Source organism: Ornithorhynchus anatinus, chromosome 10 (genome assembly GCF_004115215.2).
Source record: "Ornithorhynchus anatinus isolate Pmale09 chromosome 10, mOrnAna1.pri.v4, whole genome shotgun sequence".
Classification (NCBI taxonomy): Eukaryota; Metazoa; Chordata; class Mammalia; order Monotremata; family Ornithorhynchidae; genus Ornithorhynchus; species Ornithorhynchus anatinus.
The window spans coordinates 9,492,517-9,510,936 of record NC_041737.1 but is presented as its reverse complement, the minus strand read 5'-3'; the positions used below and the strand labels follow the sequence as shown (position 1 = coordinate 9,510,936).

Genomic DNA, 18,420 nt, shown 5'->3' with positions numbered 1-18,420 from the left:
CAATAAATACGACTGAATCGATGAATGAATTAAATAATCACGCAATTAGTGTGCATCCACATTAGTGCTCAGACATGGCTGGGTCATGAATCGGGGAGAAGCAGGGAAAACGCACTGGCCTAGGCAGAAAGGGCCTACTGGACGTCTCCAATCAATCAATGTTATTTATTGAGTGCTTACTATATGCCGAGCACCGTTCTAAACACTTAGGAGAATACGACAGAAATAGCAGATGTGTTCCCTGCCCACCTCTGATAACAGTAATAATTGTAGTTTTTGTTCCGCATCTACTCTGTGCCAAGCATTGGAGTAGATATAAGATAATCAGCTCAGGCACAGTCCCTGTCCCACATTAGACTACTATCATCTAAATATTATTATTATTATTATTATTATGTGCTTACTACGTGTCCAACACTGTTCTAAAGCTCTGGATAGATATAAGTTAATCAGGTTGGACACAGTCCCTGTCCCACATGGGGCTCACAATCTAAGTAAAAGGGGTAAGCACTGGGCACTGTTCTAAGCGCTGGTATTAGTAATCATCAGCATTAGTAATAGTAGATATTAGAAAGCAGAAGTAGTAGAATGAGCAACAGCAGGGTGGCTCAGTGGAAAGAGCCCGGGCCGAGGAGTCAGAGGTCATGGGTTCTAATCCCGGCTCCGCGACCCGTCAGCTGTGTGGCTTTGAGCAAGTCACTTAACTTCTCGGTGCCTCGGGTACCTCATCTGTAAAATGGGGATTAAAACCGTGAGCCTCACTTGGGGCAAAATGATTACTCTGTATCTACCCCAGCGCTTAGAAGAGCGCTCAGCACATAATAAGTGCTTAACAAATACCAACATTATTAGTAGTGGTCGTAGAAGTAGTAGTACTCTTAGGCTGTACTCTTCCGAGCGCTTAATACAGTACTCTGCACAGAGTAAGTGTTCAATAGATACCACTGATATGACTGACTGCTGAGTGCCCATTTGGTATATCGTAGTAGGTGCTTGGGAAGTTCAGAATAGGCAATGGCAACTCCCATTTCCTTCCTTTCCTAAATCTTTGCGATGTCAAAAATAATTCTCCAACTCTGGAGGTGGAAGGGGCAGAGTCCTTCCCCAGGGGACACCCCTCACAGGGCCTCACCTAGGATCTCTCTGAGTTACTGGTACTAATAATAAAAATAATAATAACTGTGGTATTTGTTAAGCACTATGTACCAATCAGTGTACTAAACGCTAAGGTAGATACAAGATAATCAGGCCCCACATCAATCTAAGTAGGAGGGAGAATGGATATTGAATCCCCATTCTGCAGACAAGGGAACTGAGGCCCGGAGAAGTGAAGACACTTGCCCGAGGTCACACTGCAGACAAGGGGCAGAATGGGGATTCGAACCCAGTTCCTCCGACTCCCAGGCCGTGCTCTTGCCACTAGAACACGCTGCTTCTCTGGTTCATTTGCCAAGGACACAGACAAGTAACCAAAACGTGCACCATCTTTTTAGGTGGTGTATGAAGGAACCAGCCTCGTGCGAGAACACTGTACTTGAGGAGGAAAATGCAGACTTAGCCAGGGAACGCAGCGTGTTGAACCTGAGAGCTAACCACACATCCTGGAGACCCACAACACAGTTTACATAACACTTCGACAGGTGGACTTACACTAAAAAGCAGTCCCGCGGACAGTCGAATCAGCTCAGGGCAGGAAGAGACGTTTATCAATTTGATAATACGTGCCTTGATTCAGCAGACCGCTAAGCCACAGATGCCCGGCCCCACACCGATGCTTGACAGTCATTCACTCATTCGGCTGCATTTATTGAGCGCTGTACTAAGTGCTTAGGAGAGTACAATACAACAATAAACAGACACATTCCCTGCCCACAACGAGTTTACACTCTGGGGGGGGGGGTGACAGACATTAATATAAAGAAAAAAATGACAGATATAGACATAAGTGCTGTGGGGCTGGGAAGGGAGGTAGATAAAGGGAGCGGGTCAGGGCGACACAGAAGGGATGGGAGAAGAGGAAAGGGGGGCTCAGTCGGGAAAGGCCTCTTGAAGGAGAGGCACCTTCAACGAAGCTTTGAAGTGACTGTCGGAGAAAGGCCCGGGGACTCCCTTCTACACACCGTTTTGTCCCCGGAAAACTTCTATAAATGATTTACTGTCTTTGGACCACAGGAAATCTTGTGGGCAGGAAATGCATGCATCAGCTCTGCTTTACAGTGCTCTGCACACACGGGGCTCTGCTAAATAAACGGCACCTGTTTAGCCCTTACTCCGTGTCAAGGACCGTTCTAAGTGCTGGAGTAGATACGCGTTAATCAGGTTGGACAGTCTCTGTCCCTCATGACGCTCGTATTTTATAGATGAGGTAACCGAGGCCCAGAGAAGTGAAGTGACTTGCCCGAGGTCACACAGCCGACAAGCGGCGGAGCCGGGATTTAGAACCCAGGTCCTTCTGACTCCCAGGCCCGTGCTCTAGCCACTAATGATACCATTGATTGATAGACCGATCGACTCCGGAAGACCTCAGCCTTTTAGGAGACAGCAGCAAGGCCGGGCCCAGAACCTCCGGCCGGTCGGATCTAACTTGGGAGGCGGCCGGTCGGATTTGGACAAGCAGCGTGGCTCAGCGGAAAGAGCACGGGCTTGGGAGTCAGAGCTCGTGGATTCTAATTCCGGCTCCACCACTTATCATTTATGTGCCTTTGGGCAAGTCACTTCACTTCTCTGTGCCTCAGTTACCTCATCTGTAAAATGGGGATGAAGACTGTGAGCTCCACGTGGGATAACCTGATACCTTGCATCTACCCCAGCGCTTAGTAGAACAGTGCTGGGCACATAGTAAACGCTTAAATACCATCATCATTATTATTATTATTGTTATTATTTAACTTAGTCCCTCTGCTCCTCCCCTTTCCCTGCCCTCAGCGCTGTACTCATCCGCTCAACTGTATATATTTTCATTACCCTATTTATTTTGTTAATGAGATATACATCACCTTGATTCTATTTACTTGCTATTGTTTTAATGAGACGTTCAACCCCTCGATTCGATTTATTGCTACTGTTTTTGTCTGTCCGTCTCCCCCGATTAGACTTTAAGCCCATCAGGGGGCAGGGACTGTCTCTACCTGTTGCCGATTTGTCCATTCCAAGTGCTTAGTACAGTGCTCTGCACATAGTAAGCGCTCAATAAATACTACTGGCCGACTGAATGAATAGTTCTGCACCGGCAGCCCCCATAACCCAGACCTGGACCGCACTGCCTCGGAAAGATGACTTTCCTCCATCGTCTCGACGGGCCAGAGAGCAATCGTTCTATTCAGTCGATCGTATTTATTGAGCGACTACCGTATTAGCGTATTACTGCATTGAGAGCATCCGTTCGGCTGTTGAAGGCCGGAGCGGCATTTTTCCAAATCACTGAAGCCCTTAACAGCTCCCTGCCACGGTGCCCTCCCATTACCATCTCACCGCCCCCGTCACACGGACGGAGTCCGGGAAACACGAGCCGGACCCGACGGAGCCTGAGAACGCGACCACCCGTGTGGGCTAACGGGAGGTTGACGGAATCAGGATAATCTCCCTAATCGGCCACGTGGGCTTTTCCTTTCCTTTCTTCTCCGAGAGCTTAAATCCTGAATGCTTTCCTTCCCGACCGCCTGGCACCCAAACTCCCTATCGGAAATGCTTCCGCTTCGAACGGTCGTCCCTGGAAATCGGCTGCTTCTCCTCATCCACTTCGCCCACGGGGCGGCTTCCGAGCCATTAGACCTCCGTGCTACGCTCCAGCCAGCTCTCACCGACTTGAAATTCGCTCCACTAACACCAACCTACTCACTCAACCTCAACCTCCAGGCCGATCCCTAGCCCACATCGCGCTTCTGGCCTGAAACTCCCTCCATCTTCTTATCCATCAGACCATCACTCTCTCCACCTTTAAAGCCCTATTCAAATCACACCTCCTCCTAGAGGTCTCCCCCCGACTAAGCCCTCAATTCCCCTAGTCCCTCTCCCTTCTGGGTCGGCCTTCCACTTGGATTCTTTCCCTTTATTCATCCCTCCCTCAGCCCCGCAGCACTTACGTACATATACCTAATTTATTTTACTGTCGGTCTCCCCCGTTAGACTGTAAGCTCCTGGTGTCAGCTGGGTGACTGTAGGCAAGTCCCTTAACTTCTCGGTGCCTCAGTTACCTCATCCGTAAAATGGGAATTAACTGTGAGCCTCACGTGGGACAGCCCGATGACCCTGTATCTCCCCCGGCGCTTAGAACAGTGCTCTGCACATAGTAAGCGCTTAACAAATACCAACAGTATTAAAAGTACCTACCAACTCTGTCATACTATATTCTCCACAGAGCTGAGTACAGCGCTCTGCACGCACTAAGTGCTCAATAAATACGATCGATCGATGGGTTTCCCAAGAAGCAGGCCACCTCAGGCTTGTTAGACTGTAGGCTCCCTGGGGCCAGGGATCATTTCTACCAACTACACTGTACTCTCCCAAGCTCACAGTGCAGTGCTCTGTCTAACGAGCACCAACGATTGACTGAGGGAAGGATAGTACTGCCTTCAGACAACAGATCATGCTGAGGTGTGGATAAAAAAGCCGGCCCCTCCTTTAAGTATTTACCACATTCATTCATTCAATCGTATTTATTGAGCGCCTACTGTGTGCACGGCACACCCGTGTGCGATAAGCTGCACGCCACGGGACAAACAGTGCGGCCCAGTGGAAACAGCACAGCACTTAAGTCCGTACCCGTACAGTGTATATTATAAATGATTTACTCCTAGTAACGTCTGTCTCCCCCTCTAAACTGTAATCTCATTGTCGGCCGGGAACGTGCCTACCGACTCTGCTGAACTGTACTCTCCCAAGCACTTGTACAGTGCTCTGCACACAGTAAGCACTTAAATACCATTATTAGCACTATTACTACTGTTAATTCAAGTACCGCTTCCGGCCCAGGCAGAACAAGGCAGGGCACTTTCAAATTTTCAAGTATCCCCCATCCTGCCATAGCATCGTCAACCAGCCCCACGAAACGGGCATTGTTTTCTGAACAAACCCTGGAAGACTAGCTCGAAAGCATGGAGGACGGCAGCGTGACCTTTTCAGTCAGTCAGTCGTATTTATTGAGCACTTACCGTGTGCAGAGCACTGCACTGTGGAAGAGGACAATATAACAGACACATTCCCTGCCCACAACGAGCTTACAGTCTAGAGGGGGAGAGAGACATTAATATAAATAAATTAAAGATATGCACACGAGTGCTGTGGGGCTGGGAAGGGGGATGAATAAAGGGGACACAGAAGAGAGTGGGAGGAGAGGAAAGGAGAGCTTAGTCAGGGAAGGGCTCTTGGAGGAGATGGGCCTTCAATAAGACTCTGAAGGTGGGGAGAGTGAGAGGGTTTTTCAGGCCAGAGGCAGGATGTGGGCAAGAGGGCGGCGGCGAGACAGACGAGACTGAGGTAGAGCGAGAAGGTTAGGATTAGAGGAGCGAAGTGTGCGGGCTGCGTTGCAGGAGAGGAGCGAGGTGAGGTAGGAGGGGGCAAGGTGACGGACTGCTTTAAAGCCGACGTTTCTATTTGTTTTCACTGTACTCGGCAAGGGTCAAATTCCTGTCGACTAGAATGGGTGAAAAACGGCTTCTGGCCCCATCCGAAGGCTCGCAGCCGGAGGCGGGGAGCCAAGGGAGAATTAGCCGTGGGCTTCGTTCCCACTGCAGCAAATGGAGATGTTATTCAGTGCGGGATCTCCTCGCCCAATGGAACGGCCAAACGGGCGTTGGGTTGGTTCCTCCCCTCGTGGTTGGCCAACCGGCTCGCGCCAAGGATAAGGAGCACAACAATAATCGTTGTGGTGTTTATTAAGATGGCCCTTCCCCACAAGGCAGAGTCATGCGGTTATAAGAGCTCGGAGGGCTGAGCTATGCTGGATGCCAGGACAGCACAGGGTTGTTGGGGCCCGCCTGTTCTCGACCCGGGGCATCGCCCCCCTTTTTTTTTTTTTAACGGTGTTTGTTAAGCGCCTCTACGTGCCAGGTTGGACCCAATCCACGTCCCAGATGGGGCTCACAGTCTTAATCCCCGTTTTGCAGATGAAGGAACTGAGGCACAGAGAAGTGACTCGCCCGAGGTCACGCGGCAGACAAGTGGCGGAGCCAGCATTAGAATCCAGGCCCGCGCTCTATCCCCTAGAGAAGCAGCGTGGCTTAGTGGAAAGAGCACGGGCTTGGGAGTCAGAGGACGTAGATGCTAATCCCAGCTCCACCACTTGTCTGCTGTGTGACCTTGGGAAAGCCGCTTAATTTCTCTGTGCCTCAGTTAGCTCAACTGTAAAATGGGGATTTAAGACTAAGCCCCACGTGGGACAACCTGATTACCTTGTATCTACCCCAGTTCTAAGTGGGACATAAATTAGTGCTTAACAAATACCTCTAGTATCATTATTAGGCCACGCTGCTTGGCCACTCTTCCTCTCCGCCAGGCCGATCGAACCTAAAGGATGACCCCTCCAGGGACCCAAACCCGGAGCTCGTTAGCATCTGTTTCCCTCACAGTGGGAGGACGCAGAGGGTTGGACAGGCGAGAGAGGGATAGCCCTCACCTCCGCACCAGTTGAGCGGGGAGGCGAGACAGACGGCGGGCAGAGACGAGAGAGAATTTGAACGAACCCTCCCTCAACAGAGGGGAGCAGTTTGGGTGACTAAAATCACGTTGAGCAATTACCGTTTTCCCTTTCTGTTTGTGAATAAGAGCCAGAACAAACATTTTCAGGCTGGCAATCGCACTTGCTAGTCAGATCAGGCTTTTCCCCCTCCATAAAATGAGGGACTTACAGGAAAAAGTCCACAACCAAGTACTCATCTGGGACAACGGCACCTGCTACACACAACACAGCTAGGAATGCGCCAGCTTGTTTCGTTCTTTCGAGAATCTTAAGCGGCCCGTGGAGCTGGAGGTTTGCCGACAGGACCTCCGAGGGGAAGAAGGCATCACCTCGTCCCGGTGCGGTACAGGTTTTGCCCATTCGCGGCCGAAATGCCCGCAGCGCGGTGCCGGAGTGGAGCTGTAGCTCCAGGCTGCGGCCGGAGGTTGCCCCGCTCTTGGTCTAGGGGAAAGACGGCGGCTCTGGGAATTGGGAAGCCTGCGACACGCTGCACCACTCGCTCCTTATTCACCCACTGCTCCCCGTGCCCCAGTGGGAACGTGACCGGCAGAGTCGAGACGCCATAACTGGCACCGCGCAATCCACCTCCAGCGCTCTACACAACCAATTTTTCCGTACGGGTTCTACGCCCGAAAGTCTCAGGAGCAGGAGAGGCTCCATCACAACATCACCACCGCCATTATCATCACCCCCACCTCCGCCATCATCACCATCGTCACCTTGACTACCACTGCCGTTATCCGCACGTCCACCCCCCCTAGGGCCCCCATCATCGTCGGCTTCGCTACCGCCGCCATCGTCATTCCCGCCGCCCACCACGAAACGCATCATCATCTGAAAGCTCACCTCCTCCAGGAGGCCTTCCCGGAATGAGCCCCCCTTTTCCTCTGCTCCTCCTCCCCTCCCCGTCGCCCCGACTCCCTCCCTCTGCTCTACCCCCCTCCCCGCCCCACGGCATTTGTGAAACTATGTACATATTTATTATTCTATTCATTTTATTAATGATGTGCTTATATCTATAATTCTATTTATTTATAGTGATGCTACTGATGCCTGACTACTTGTTTTATTTTGTTGTTTGTCTCCCCCCTTCTAGACTGTGAGATCTGTTGCCGAACTGTGGTTTCCAAGCGCTTAGTACAGTGCTCTGCGCACAGTAAGCGCTCAATAAATACGATTGAATGAATGAATCATTTTGACTACCACTGCCATTACCCACATCACCATCACCATATTCCCTTCGACCGTCATAATAATGTTATGACATTAATTTGTTAAGCGCTTACTATGTGCAGAGCACCGTTCTAAACGCCGGGGTAGATACAGGGCAATCAGGTCGTCCTACGTGAAGCTCACAGTCTTCACCCCCATTTTACAGATGAGGGAACTGAGGCCCAGAGAAGTAAAGTGACTTGCCCACGGTCACACTGCTGACAAGTGGCAGAGCCGGGATTCGAACCCATGACCCCTGACTCCCAAGCCCGGGCTCTTACCACTGAGCCACGCTGCTTCTCTAATTAATGATTAGTTAGTTGTCATCATCATTAATGTCATCCCCGCCGTGACCCCCACCGTGATCACCATTTTCACCATCATCATCATCACCACCACCACCACCATCAGCTTCACTTCCACTGTAGACTTTGGAGGAGACAACTCTTCCAGGCGCTTAGTACAGTGTTCTGCACACCGTAAGCGCTCACTAAATAGCAGCGATTGACTGATAATCCAATGTCCTCTCTGCTACTGAACCAAAAATTTCCCTGGGAGAAGAAGAGCTAGGGAGGTTCCCTCGGAGGCTTGACTGAAATCATTCATTATACGTAATAGCAAAACAGAATATCTAAGTGGTTTTGCTGCATCAGCTAAAGAAGTCCAGAGAAACTTGCGAAATCTATTAAATACCAGCTGTTCTTAATTGAGGACTCTTCCTCTTCTTCGCTGTTATTTCACAGAATTCAGTCCTGCTCGGTTTCTTAGGGACTTTCTTTACTTTCTGTTGTTTTTGTTTCTAAGACTGCGTTTTTCACTTCCCTCTGGATTTTTTAGCATTTCTGAGGCTCTGTAACAGTCAGAGCCGGAAAACTGACGCTTACACACAAACCTGATTTAACTGCCTGTTTATGAACTGTCAACTTCCAGGAAAGCAAGCAGTGTGAAGCAGGGGGCACAGGCCTGGGAGTCAGAATACCTGGGTTCTATGAATAATGTTGGTATTTGTTAAGCACTTACCATGTGCAGAGCACTGTTCTAAGCGCTGGGGGAGATACAGGGGAATCAGGTTGTCCCACGTGAGGCTCACAGTCTTCATCTCCATTTTACAGAAGAGGTAACTAGGGCCCAGAGAAGTTAAGTGTCTCGCCCACGGTCAAACCGCTGCCAAGTGGCAGAGCTGGGATTCGAACCCATGACCTCTGACTCCCAAGCCCGTGTTCTTTCCGCTGAGCCACGCTGCTTCTATTCCACCCAGTTGTGTGGTGTGTGACTCTGGAAGAGTCACCTAACTTTCCTGTGCCTCGGTTTCCTCGTCTGTGAAATGGGGATTCGATACCGTTTGCCCTCCAACTTAGACCGTGAGCCCGGTGATAACAACAACAGTAATGATATTTCTCAAGCACCTACGGCGTGTCGAGCGTCGTTCTAAGCGTCGGTGTAGCTACAAGCAATCAGGTTGGACCCGGTCCTTGTCCCACATGGGCTCACAGTCTTAATCTCCACTGTACAGATGTGGAAATTAAGGCCCGGAGAAGTGAAGTGACCGGCCCAAGGTCCCACAGCAGGCAAGTGGCAGGGCTGCGATTAGAACCCAGGCCCTCTGACTCCCAGGCCCTGGCTCTAACCACTACGCCACGTTGTGGATGTGGGGAGGTAAGCAGCCCATTCCCAGTCCGATCCGTATGCCATGCCTTCACCCATACAATCCCCGAAGCTTCCCACGAGCCTGAGCGAGATGGGAATGACAGGTCTGAAAGGCAGATACCAATTACTGCTTCATACCTCCTTCCACTGAGATACTTGGCCCCGGATGCACCGGCTTCCCAAAGCCAACGGCTCCAGGAAGAACTTGACCGATATGTCGTCTCGACTACTGCGCGTCACCCCAAGAGAAAGACGTCCCCCAGTCGTTAGTAAGCAAACGAGAGTACAGTACACAAGCGTAATAAGTTACCAAATGGGAGAGCACCCATTTTTCTGCTGCGGTTGAATTCTCCAAGATATTCCATTCTGGGGCCTCTAACGGCACCCATTCTTCTTCCCAAGAGGCCTTCCCTGACTAAGCCCTCTTTTCCTGTTCTCCCATGCCCTTCTGCATCGGCCCTGCACTTGGATTTGCCCTTTATTCAACCTTCCCTCAGACCCACAGCATTTCCAAACAGGACCATCATTTATTTATTAACATTCATGTCTGTCTCCCCCTCTAGACTATAAGCTCGTTTTGGGCAGGGAACCTGTCTACGGATTCTGTTACATTGCACTCTCCCAAACGCTTAGTACAGTGCTCCGCTCACAACGTGTGCTTAATGAATACCACTGATCGACTGATTTAGGTGCAGGCGACCGCCAAACACCAGCAGCAGAGGCACCACCAACCACGCTCTCTCAACCACCGTCTTCCTGGCAGGACGGGTACAAGCGGAACCTGGCATCGCGGTCCCTCGACATCTCTCGGACAAATTTCCGCCCTCCCCGGGCTACTTACGGAATTGATTATTCCTTTAAGGGCTTGGAATCCTCCAGTGACGGGGAAGACTTGGTCTTTCGAATCAGCGATCCTTTCCAGCTTTAGAGAGGCAAGAGAGAGAGGTTTTGAGAGGAAGGACGGGGAATCTTCACTGCTCCCACATTATTTTTAAACATGGCACTCTCACCCCAGCAATGCACCGTCACGTCAGCCCCCCCCCCCCGGGGTCACTCTAGCCAGTCTCACAGCACTGGGTTTCCATGGAAACAGATGTTCAAACACCTCGACTTGGACTTGGAGAAGATGGTCGGTTCTCGATTCCGGGGACAAAAGGCAAAGCCAGGCCAAACTTCCAGTTGGAAAGTGAAGAAGTAGTGAGTCTGTGGGGGGGTGGGGGAGCTGATGTCATCGCTGTGGGGAAATGGCCAGCATGGGAAGCCACCCCTGAGGAAATCTTAACTGTGATAGTCTTTAAGCGCTTACTATATTCCAGGCACTGAACTAAGCACTGGGAGAGATTCAAGCTCATCGGGTTGGACACGATCCCTGTCCCATATAGGGCTCACAGTCTTAATCCCCATTTTACAGACGAGGGAACTGAGGTCCAGAGAAGTGAAGTGACTTGCCCGAGGTGGCACAGCAGACAAGTGGCAGAGCTGGGATTAGAACCCATGACCTTCTGACCCCCAGGGCCGTGCTCTATCCACTAGGCCACGCTGCTTCTACCGATTCAATACCTACTCTCCCTCCCCTTTAGACTGTGAGCTCCACGGCATTCAATCTGCTGACCTTATATCTACCCCACAGTGCTTGGTGCATAATAAGCGCTTAACAGGTACTATTAGTAACAGTATTCATTCGGTAGCATTTAATGAGCGCTTACTGTGCGCAAAGCACCGTACTAAGCACTTGGGAAAATACGATGTAACAATAAACAGACACATCCCCTGCCCACAACGAGCTAATAGTAGAAGTATTAATAGTAATATTACCGTGAGTTGATTAAATCCAGGTTTAATCCCGATTTCTCAACCGTATACCGTAAACTATGCACCATCACCGGTTCCCCACATTCCAATTACAGCCAGTTGATTGAAGCCGGGTTTTGGTCCCGATTACTTTCATTCATTCATTCCATAGTATTTATTGAGCACTTACTGTGCGCCGAGCACTGTGCTAAGCGCTTGGGAGAATACAACGCAACAATAAGCAGACGCATTCCCTGCCCACAGCGAGCTTACGGTCTAGAGGAGGGGACGGACATTACTACGAATAAATAAATTACAAATGTGTCATTTCTGTAATCTGTTATACTCTAGGAAGCATAATCTAGGAAGTATAAGCAATGGTTTGGATTCAAGGATAGGACGCTCACCTGCTCTTGTTCAAAATCAAGAACCCCGACACAATAAACTCGGGCTCCCAGGCTTCTGGATTCAGCCGCCTGACCCAAAAAGACAGGAAGAAGAGAAGGGTTGATGAGAATACAGGCTTTCACCCACGGCCTGGCCCGTGCCCCAGCCCACGCCCCCAACCACACCCCCGCCCACCCCAACACCCCACCTCCCAGCCCAACCGAGCCTCGGTTCCTCACTCGCCATTTTCTCCGCGAGATGTGGCACCATCCCGTCCAATTTACCATCCGTCAGGGCAATCACCACGCTGGAGGTCTTCGGCCCTCCCGCGTTTTGAATCTGTTCATTTGCCTGTAACCGAGAAGGGCTGTGACCGACCCACGATCCTCCAGCTGAATTTGGAAATTTGACACAGTCGACGGAGCCCTGGCCACGTTGGGGTTTTCCTTTCAATACTAAACCGAAACCCACCATTCTGGTCTACTCAGCCATGGTGCAAAATGATAGCCGGCACTGGTTGGGAACATTGGATTTCTCTATCCAAACCAGGCACTGTTCAACTGGGGTTCGAGCTGTTTCAACAGTTCTGGAATGCTCTTGCCTGCTTAGCAACTGTCCAGAACTGAGGCTGTCAGAAATGTAAAATTTGGCAGGACAGATGCACTGTCCTGTGTGCTTTGGGACAGATCCTTATTGTACGATAACAACGATAATCTTAATAATGGTATTTGTTAAGCACTTACTGTGTGCTGACCACTATACTAAGCTCTGGGGTAGGGATGAGATCATCAGATCCAACATGGAGCTGACATTATAAGAAAGAAGAACGGATATTGAATCCTCATGGTACAGTTAGAGAAACAGCCCAGAGAAATTAAGTGACTTTCCCCGAGGTCACACAGAAGACAACATGGGGCTCACACTGTAAGTAAGGAGAACATATATTGAATCCTCATTGTACATTTAGGGAAACTGAGGCCCAGAGAAATTAAGTGACTTGCCCAAGGTCATACAGCAGACAAGTGGCAGAGCCGGGATTAGAATCCAGCTTCTCTGACTTCCAGGCTCACGCTCTATCCGCTAGAGACATTCCCTCCCAACGTAACAAGCAGAAAATGAACTTACCTTTTGTATTCCTAAGTGTATGTACGTCTCTCCTGCCGGTGTGACTTGTTTTAGATCTGTGAGGCCCTTGTTTATGTCATTTCTGTGAACAATAGGAAAACATCAGAATAAAAGGCAAGGTGGATGAACACAAACTCAGAAGTTAAAAAAAAAAAAAAAGTCCTATATTGGGCCTCCACTCCATGAGTGCGAGCAGCAAAATGGACCCACAAAATGAATCCACAAAGTGCACACAAGAAACACACCGCACATCACATCCACCCAGCTTACCCTCAAGGAACACATATAAAACACAACTACGGAGTCGGGCTTTCAAGTCCACTTTCAGTCAGATTTTGAACCGGCTCTCCCTTTTAACCCACATCGGCCAGGATCCCGTCACTGAAAGATCTCCTCTCAACTCCGGACTACTAAGACAGGCAAGTCATGAACAGTGGACCAGGGGCGACTATTACAATCATTTGCTATCGCCTTCCTTTGCCCTTCGATTCGCACCTCCTGTGAGCCCGCTGTGGGTAAGGATCGTGTCTATCTGTCGCTGAATTGTACTTTTCAAGCACCCAGTACAGTGCTCTGCACGTAGTAAGTGCTCGATAAATACGACTGAATGAATTCACCCCTCTCTCAGCCCCACAGCACTCATTTATTTCTTTACGATAATGTCTGTCTCCTCATCTAGACTGTAAGCTCGCCGTGGGCAGGGAACGTGTCTACCGACTCCGTTTCACTGTACTCTCCCAAGCGCTTAGTACGGTGCTCTGCGCCCAGTATGTGCTCAATAAATACCGCTGATTGATTGCTTATAGGTGGGACAGCAGATCGAGAAGAAAAGACTGGTGAAAGGTTCCAGTCTCATTTGCAACAGCCTTGGGGGCCACACACCGCTCAGGCAAAGCTAACAAAGGCCAGTTCTTGGCCTGGAGTTTGCCCTGTGAGCAATGGGGGCCAGAGCCAAGTTTTCAGGTGAAAAGGTCCAAAACCAAGCACATCTCTCGGGGGCCGAATTCTCTCTTCGGGAGGCCTTTTGGTTCTCGTGAAGCAGCAGGGTCGCCGTGACGCCCAGACGAAGGGCTTTGGCTATTTTCAGCAACAGATAGCCAAGACCTGCATCCAGTCGTAAAGAAAACTTATGTAATAATAATAGGAATTACGGAATTTGTTAAATGTTTACTATGTGCCATTCATTCATTCACTCAATTGTATTTATTGAGCACTCATTGTGTGCAGAGCACTGTACTGTACGCTTGGAAAGTACAATTCAGCAACAAATAGAGACAATGTCGGGCACTGTATTAAGCGCTGGGGTGGATACAGGCAAATGGGGTTGGACACAGTCCCCGTCCCACAAAGGGCTCACGGTCTTCATCTCCATTTTTCAGATGAGGGAACTGAGGCCCAGAGAAGCGAACTGACTTGCCCGAGGTCACACGGGAGACAAGTGGCCGAGGCGGGATGAGAACCCGGGACCTTCTGCTTCCCAGGCCTGTGCTCTATCCACTACATCATGCTGCTTCATTCAATTCATTCAACTGTATTTACTGAGAGCTTACTGTGTGCAGACCACTGTACTAAGCGCTTGGGAGAGTACGATCCAATAAACGGACACGTCCCCTGCTCACAACGAGCTCCATTAATTAATTTACCGTAATATCCATCTCCCCCTCTAGACTGTAAATGTTTTGTGGGCAGGGAATGTGTCTGTTATAATGTTACATCGAACTCTCTCAAATGCTTAGTACAGTGCTCTGCACATGGTAAGAGCTCAGTAATACGATGGATTGACTGATGGGAAGCCAGGGGGGTCTGACACTGCTGCCCTAAAGCCCGGAGGCCAGTACCCCCGTCCCTCTCGGACCTGGCACTCGGGGCTGCCGAGGGTGATGGCGGGAGGGGAGGGGAGAGGAAGGAACGAGGGGAGGGGAGAGGAAGGAAGGAGGGGAGGGGAGAGGAAGGAACGAGGGGAAGGGAGAGGAAGGAAGGAGGGGAGGGGACAGGATGGAAGGAGGAGAGACGCTCTGGGCATGTCACTCCCCTTCTTAAAAACCTCCAGCGGTTGCCTATCAACCTCCGCACAAAACAAAAACTTCTCACTCTAGGCCTCGAGGCTCTCCATCACCTGGCCCCCTCCTACCTCTCCTCCCTTCTCTCTTTCTACCGCCCACCCCGCACGCTGCGCTCCTCCGCCGCCCACCTCCTCGCCGTCCCTCGGTCTCGCCTATCCCCACGTCCTCCCGCGGTCCCGGAACGCCCTCCCTCCTCACCTCTGCCGAAGTAATTCTCTTCCCCTCTTCAAATCCCTACTTAAAGCTCACCTCCTCCAAGAGGCCTTCCCAGACTGAGCTCCCCTTTTCCCTCTGCTCCTTCTACCCCCCCTTCACCTCTCCACAGCTAAACCCTCTTCTCCCCCCTTTCCCTCTGCTCCTCCCCCTCTCCCATCCCATCCCCCTCGGCACTGTACTCGTCCGCTCGACTGTATACGTCTTCATCACCCTTACTTGTTTTGTTTAATGAGATGTCCATCACCCTGATTCTATTCATTTGCCACTGTTTTAATGAGACGTTCTTCCCCTCGACTCTATCGCCATCGTTCTCGTCCGTCCGTCTCCCCCGATTAGACCGTAAGCCCGTCAAAGGGCAGGGACCGTCTCTATCTGTTGCCGATTTGTCCATTCCAAGCGCTTAGTACAGTGCTCTGCACATAGTAAGCGCTCAATAAATACTATTGAATGAATGAATGAAAGGAGAGGGGAAGGGAAGCCGTGGCCTAGGGGAAAGAGCATGGGCTGCCTGCCAAATGCTTCAATCTGCTGTTCGATCACGGGGAGGTCACTTAACTTCTCCATGCCTCGGTTCTCCTCATCTTCCTCCTACTTAGACCGTGAGCCCCATGTGCGACAGTAATAATAATAACTGTGGTATTTATCAAGTGCTTACTATGCGCCACGCATCTTGCAAAGCACTGGGCGGGGACAGAAGCAAATCGGGTTGGATACGGATCCGGTCCCACGTGGGGCTCCCAGTCTTAATCCCCATTTTATAGATGAGGTAACTGAGGCGCAGAGAAGTAAAGTGATTTGCCCAAGGCCACACAGCAGACAAGTGGCAGAATCGGGATTAAAACTCAGGTTCTTCTAACTCCCAGGCCCGTGCTCTATCCACTAAGCCATGCTGCTTCTCACGGATTGGGTCCAACCTAATTCACTTAGCACTTAGAACGCTAAGCAAACGTTTAACAAATACCAAAATATAAGAATAATCATAATTGTGGTATTTGTTAAATGCTTACCACGTGCCAAGCAGCGTGGCTCACTGGAAAGAGCCAGGGCTTTGGAGTCGGAGGCGATGGGTTCGAACCCCGGCTCTGCCACTTGTCGGCTGTGTGACTGCGGGCAAGTCACTTCACTTCTCGGTGCCTCAGTTCCCTCATCTGTAAAATGGGGATTAAGACCGTGAGCCCCACGTGGGACAACCTGATTCCCCTGTGTCTACCCCAGCGCTCAGAACGGTGCTCGGCACATACTAAGCGCTTAACAAACACCAACGTTATTATTCTAAGTGCTGGGGTAGATTCCCGGTGAACAGGTTGTCCCACGTGGGGCTCACAGTCTCAGTTCCCATTTTACAGAACCGGTAACTGAGCACGGAGAAGTTAAGTGACTTGCCCAAGGTCACCCAGCAGACAAGCGGTGGAGGGGGGAATAGAACCCACAACTTCCGACTCCCAAGCACCGCTAAACAAATACCGTAAAAAAACACATAGCAAACGCTTAACAAATACCTCACAAGAAGAGGGACGGAGGCAAAGCTCAGTGGTGCGAGCGCGCGGAGGCTCCCCGTGGCCGACACGAGTGGCCACGGTGACCCCGGAACGCAGGCCGGGAGCGTCTCCGGGTGTTCCCCTGTCCGGATCCTGCCTTTCCAGGACCCCAGTCCCGGTCCCGGCGTTCCCGCCCACCCCCACGGCCACCCCCGGTGACCCCGGGGGACCGTCCGGCCCTGCAGCCGCAGCCTAGAGGGAGGAGTTCTGAGCAGGCCAGGCTCTCGCTCCGAAGGGGTCAGGTCACCAGAGGCTTGGCCCCGAGCCGAGTCTCCCGGGCAAAACCCACCGAGCTCCCTTCGTCTGAACCGCAAACGCGCTGTTCTGTGCAGGCTCACGGAGAGCAGCCTCTCTCGCTCACGGCAAGTTCTCTCGGGGGTCGTTCACGCCGAAGGCCCTCGGCGGGAGGTGGGACGAGCCGGCCTTTCTCCCGGGGCCCGCCCCCGCTAGTCCCCCCCGGCCGCCGGCTTGAAGCAGCAGGCCTAGGTCGAACACGGTCTCGGAGATCGGGTGGCACCGGTGATTCCGGTCACGGAGCCGAGTGCGAAGGTGACGCAGAACGGGGAGAAGCGGGGCTAAATCGGGGAAGGCTTTTCGGAGGAGATGTCACCTTCATAGTGCTTTGAAAGAAGAGGAGGGGGGTGGTCTGGTGTATATGGAGAGAGAGTTCCAGGCTAGAGGGAGGATGTGGGAAAGGGGTCGGCCGCGAGATAGACATTAATTAATTAGACGAGATCAGGGCACAGTCAGGAAGCTGGTACCGGAGGAGCAGAGCGTGTGGGTTGGGCTGGAGTAGGAGAAAAGGGAGGGGAAGTAGGATGAGGAGAGCTGTTTGACTGCTTTAAAGCATGATGAGAAGCAGCGTGGCTCAGTGGATAATAATGTTGGTATCTGTTAAGCGCTTACTATGTGCACAGCACTGTTCTAAGTGCTGGGGTAGATAGAAGGTAATCAGGTTGTCCCACGGGAGGCTCACACTTAATCCCTGTCTTTCAGATGAAGTCACTGAGGCATAGAGAAGTTGAGTGAGTTGCCCACAGTCACATAGCTGACAAGTGGCAGAGCCGGGATTCAAACCCACGACCTCTGGGCTCTTTCCACTGAGCCACGCTGCTTATCTAAAGCCCGGGCCTGGGAGTCAGAGGACCCGGGTTCTAATCCTGGCTCTGCTACATGTCTGCTGTGTGACCTTGGGCAAGTCATTTCACTTCTCTGGGCCTCAGGGACCTCATCTGGAAAATGGGGATTAAGAGAGTGAGCTCCATGTGGGACAGGGACTGTGTCCAACCTGATTATCCTGTATCTACCCCAGTGCTTAGAACAGTTCTTGGAACATAGAAAGTGCTTAACAAATACCGTAATTATTATTATCATTATATTCTTAAATATGACGTTCAGACACCCAGGCTACTACGGAAGACACTGCCGCTGTGTCGGCAAACGGGCATTCGATGTCCTTTTTGGGTTTTTTTAAATGGTATTTGTTAAGCGTTTTCTAGGTGCCAGGTGCTGTACTAAGTACTGGGGTAGATACCTCTGCTCCTCCTCCCCTCCCCTTCTGCTTTTCCCCCTTCCCCTCCCCTCATCATCGTGCATATTTGTATGTATTATTTATTACCGTTTATTTTGTTAATGCAGCGTATATCTCCACGATTCTATTTATCCTGACGACGTTGCTTTGTCTCGTTCTGTTTTGCCCTGCTGTCTGTCTCCCCCATTTAGACCGTGAGCCCGGCACTGGGCAGGGATTGCCTCTATCTGTTGC

At 50.9% G+C, this 18,420-nt stretch overlaps 1 protein-coding gene across 1 annotated transcript in view; it reads right to left on the bottom strand.

Moving 5' to 3' along the window:
- Window positions 1–18,420, bottom strand: part of ANTXR2 (ANTXR cell adhesion molecule 2) — a 126,323-nt gene that overhangs the window by 94,808 nt on the left and 13,095 nt on the right. The window contains exons 4-7 of the mRNA XM_029073295.2: window positions 12,839–12,920; window positions 11,957–12,064; window positions 11,734–11,802; window positions 10,377–10,457 (exon numbers count right to left, since the gene is read on the bottom strand). Coding sequence (XP_028929128.1) covers window positions 10,377–10,457; window positions 11,734–11,802; window positions 11,957–12,064; window positions 12,839–12,920 — 340 coding nt within the window. The remainder of the gene's footprint in view (window positions 1–10,376; window positions 10,458–11,733; window positions 11,803–11,956; window positions 12,065–12,838; window positions 12,921–18,420) is intronic.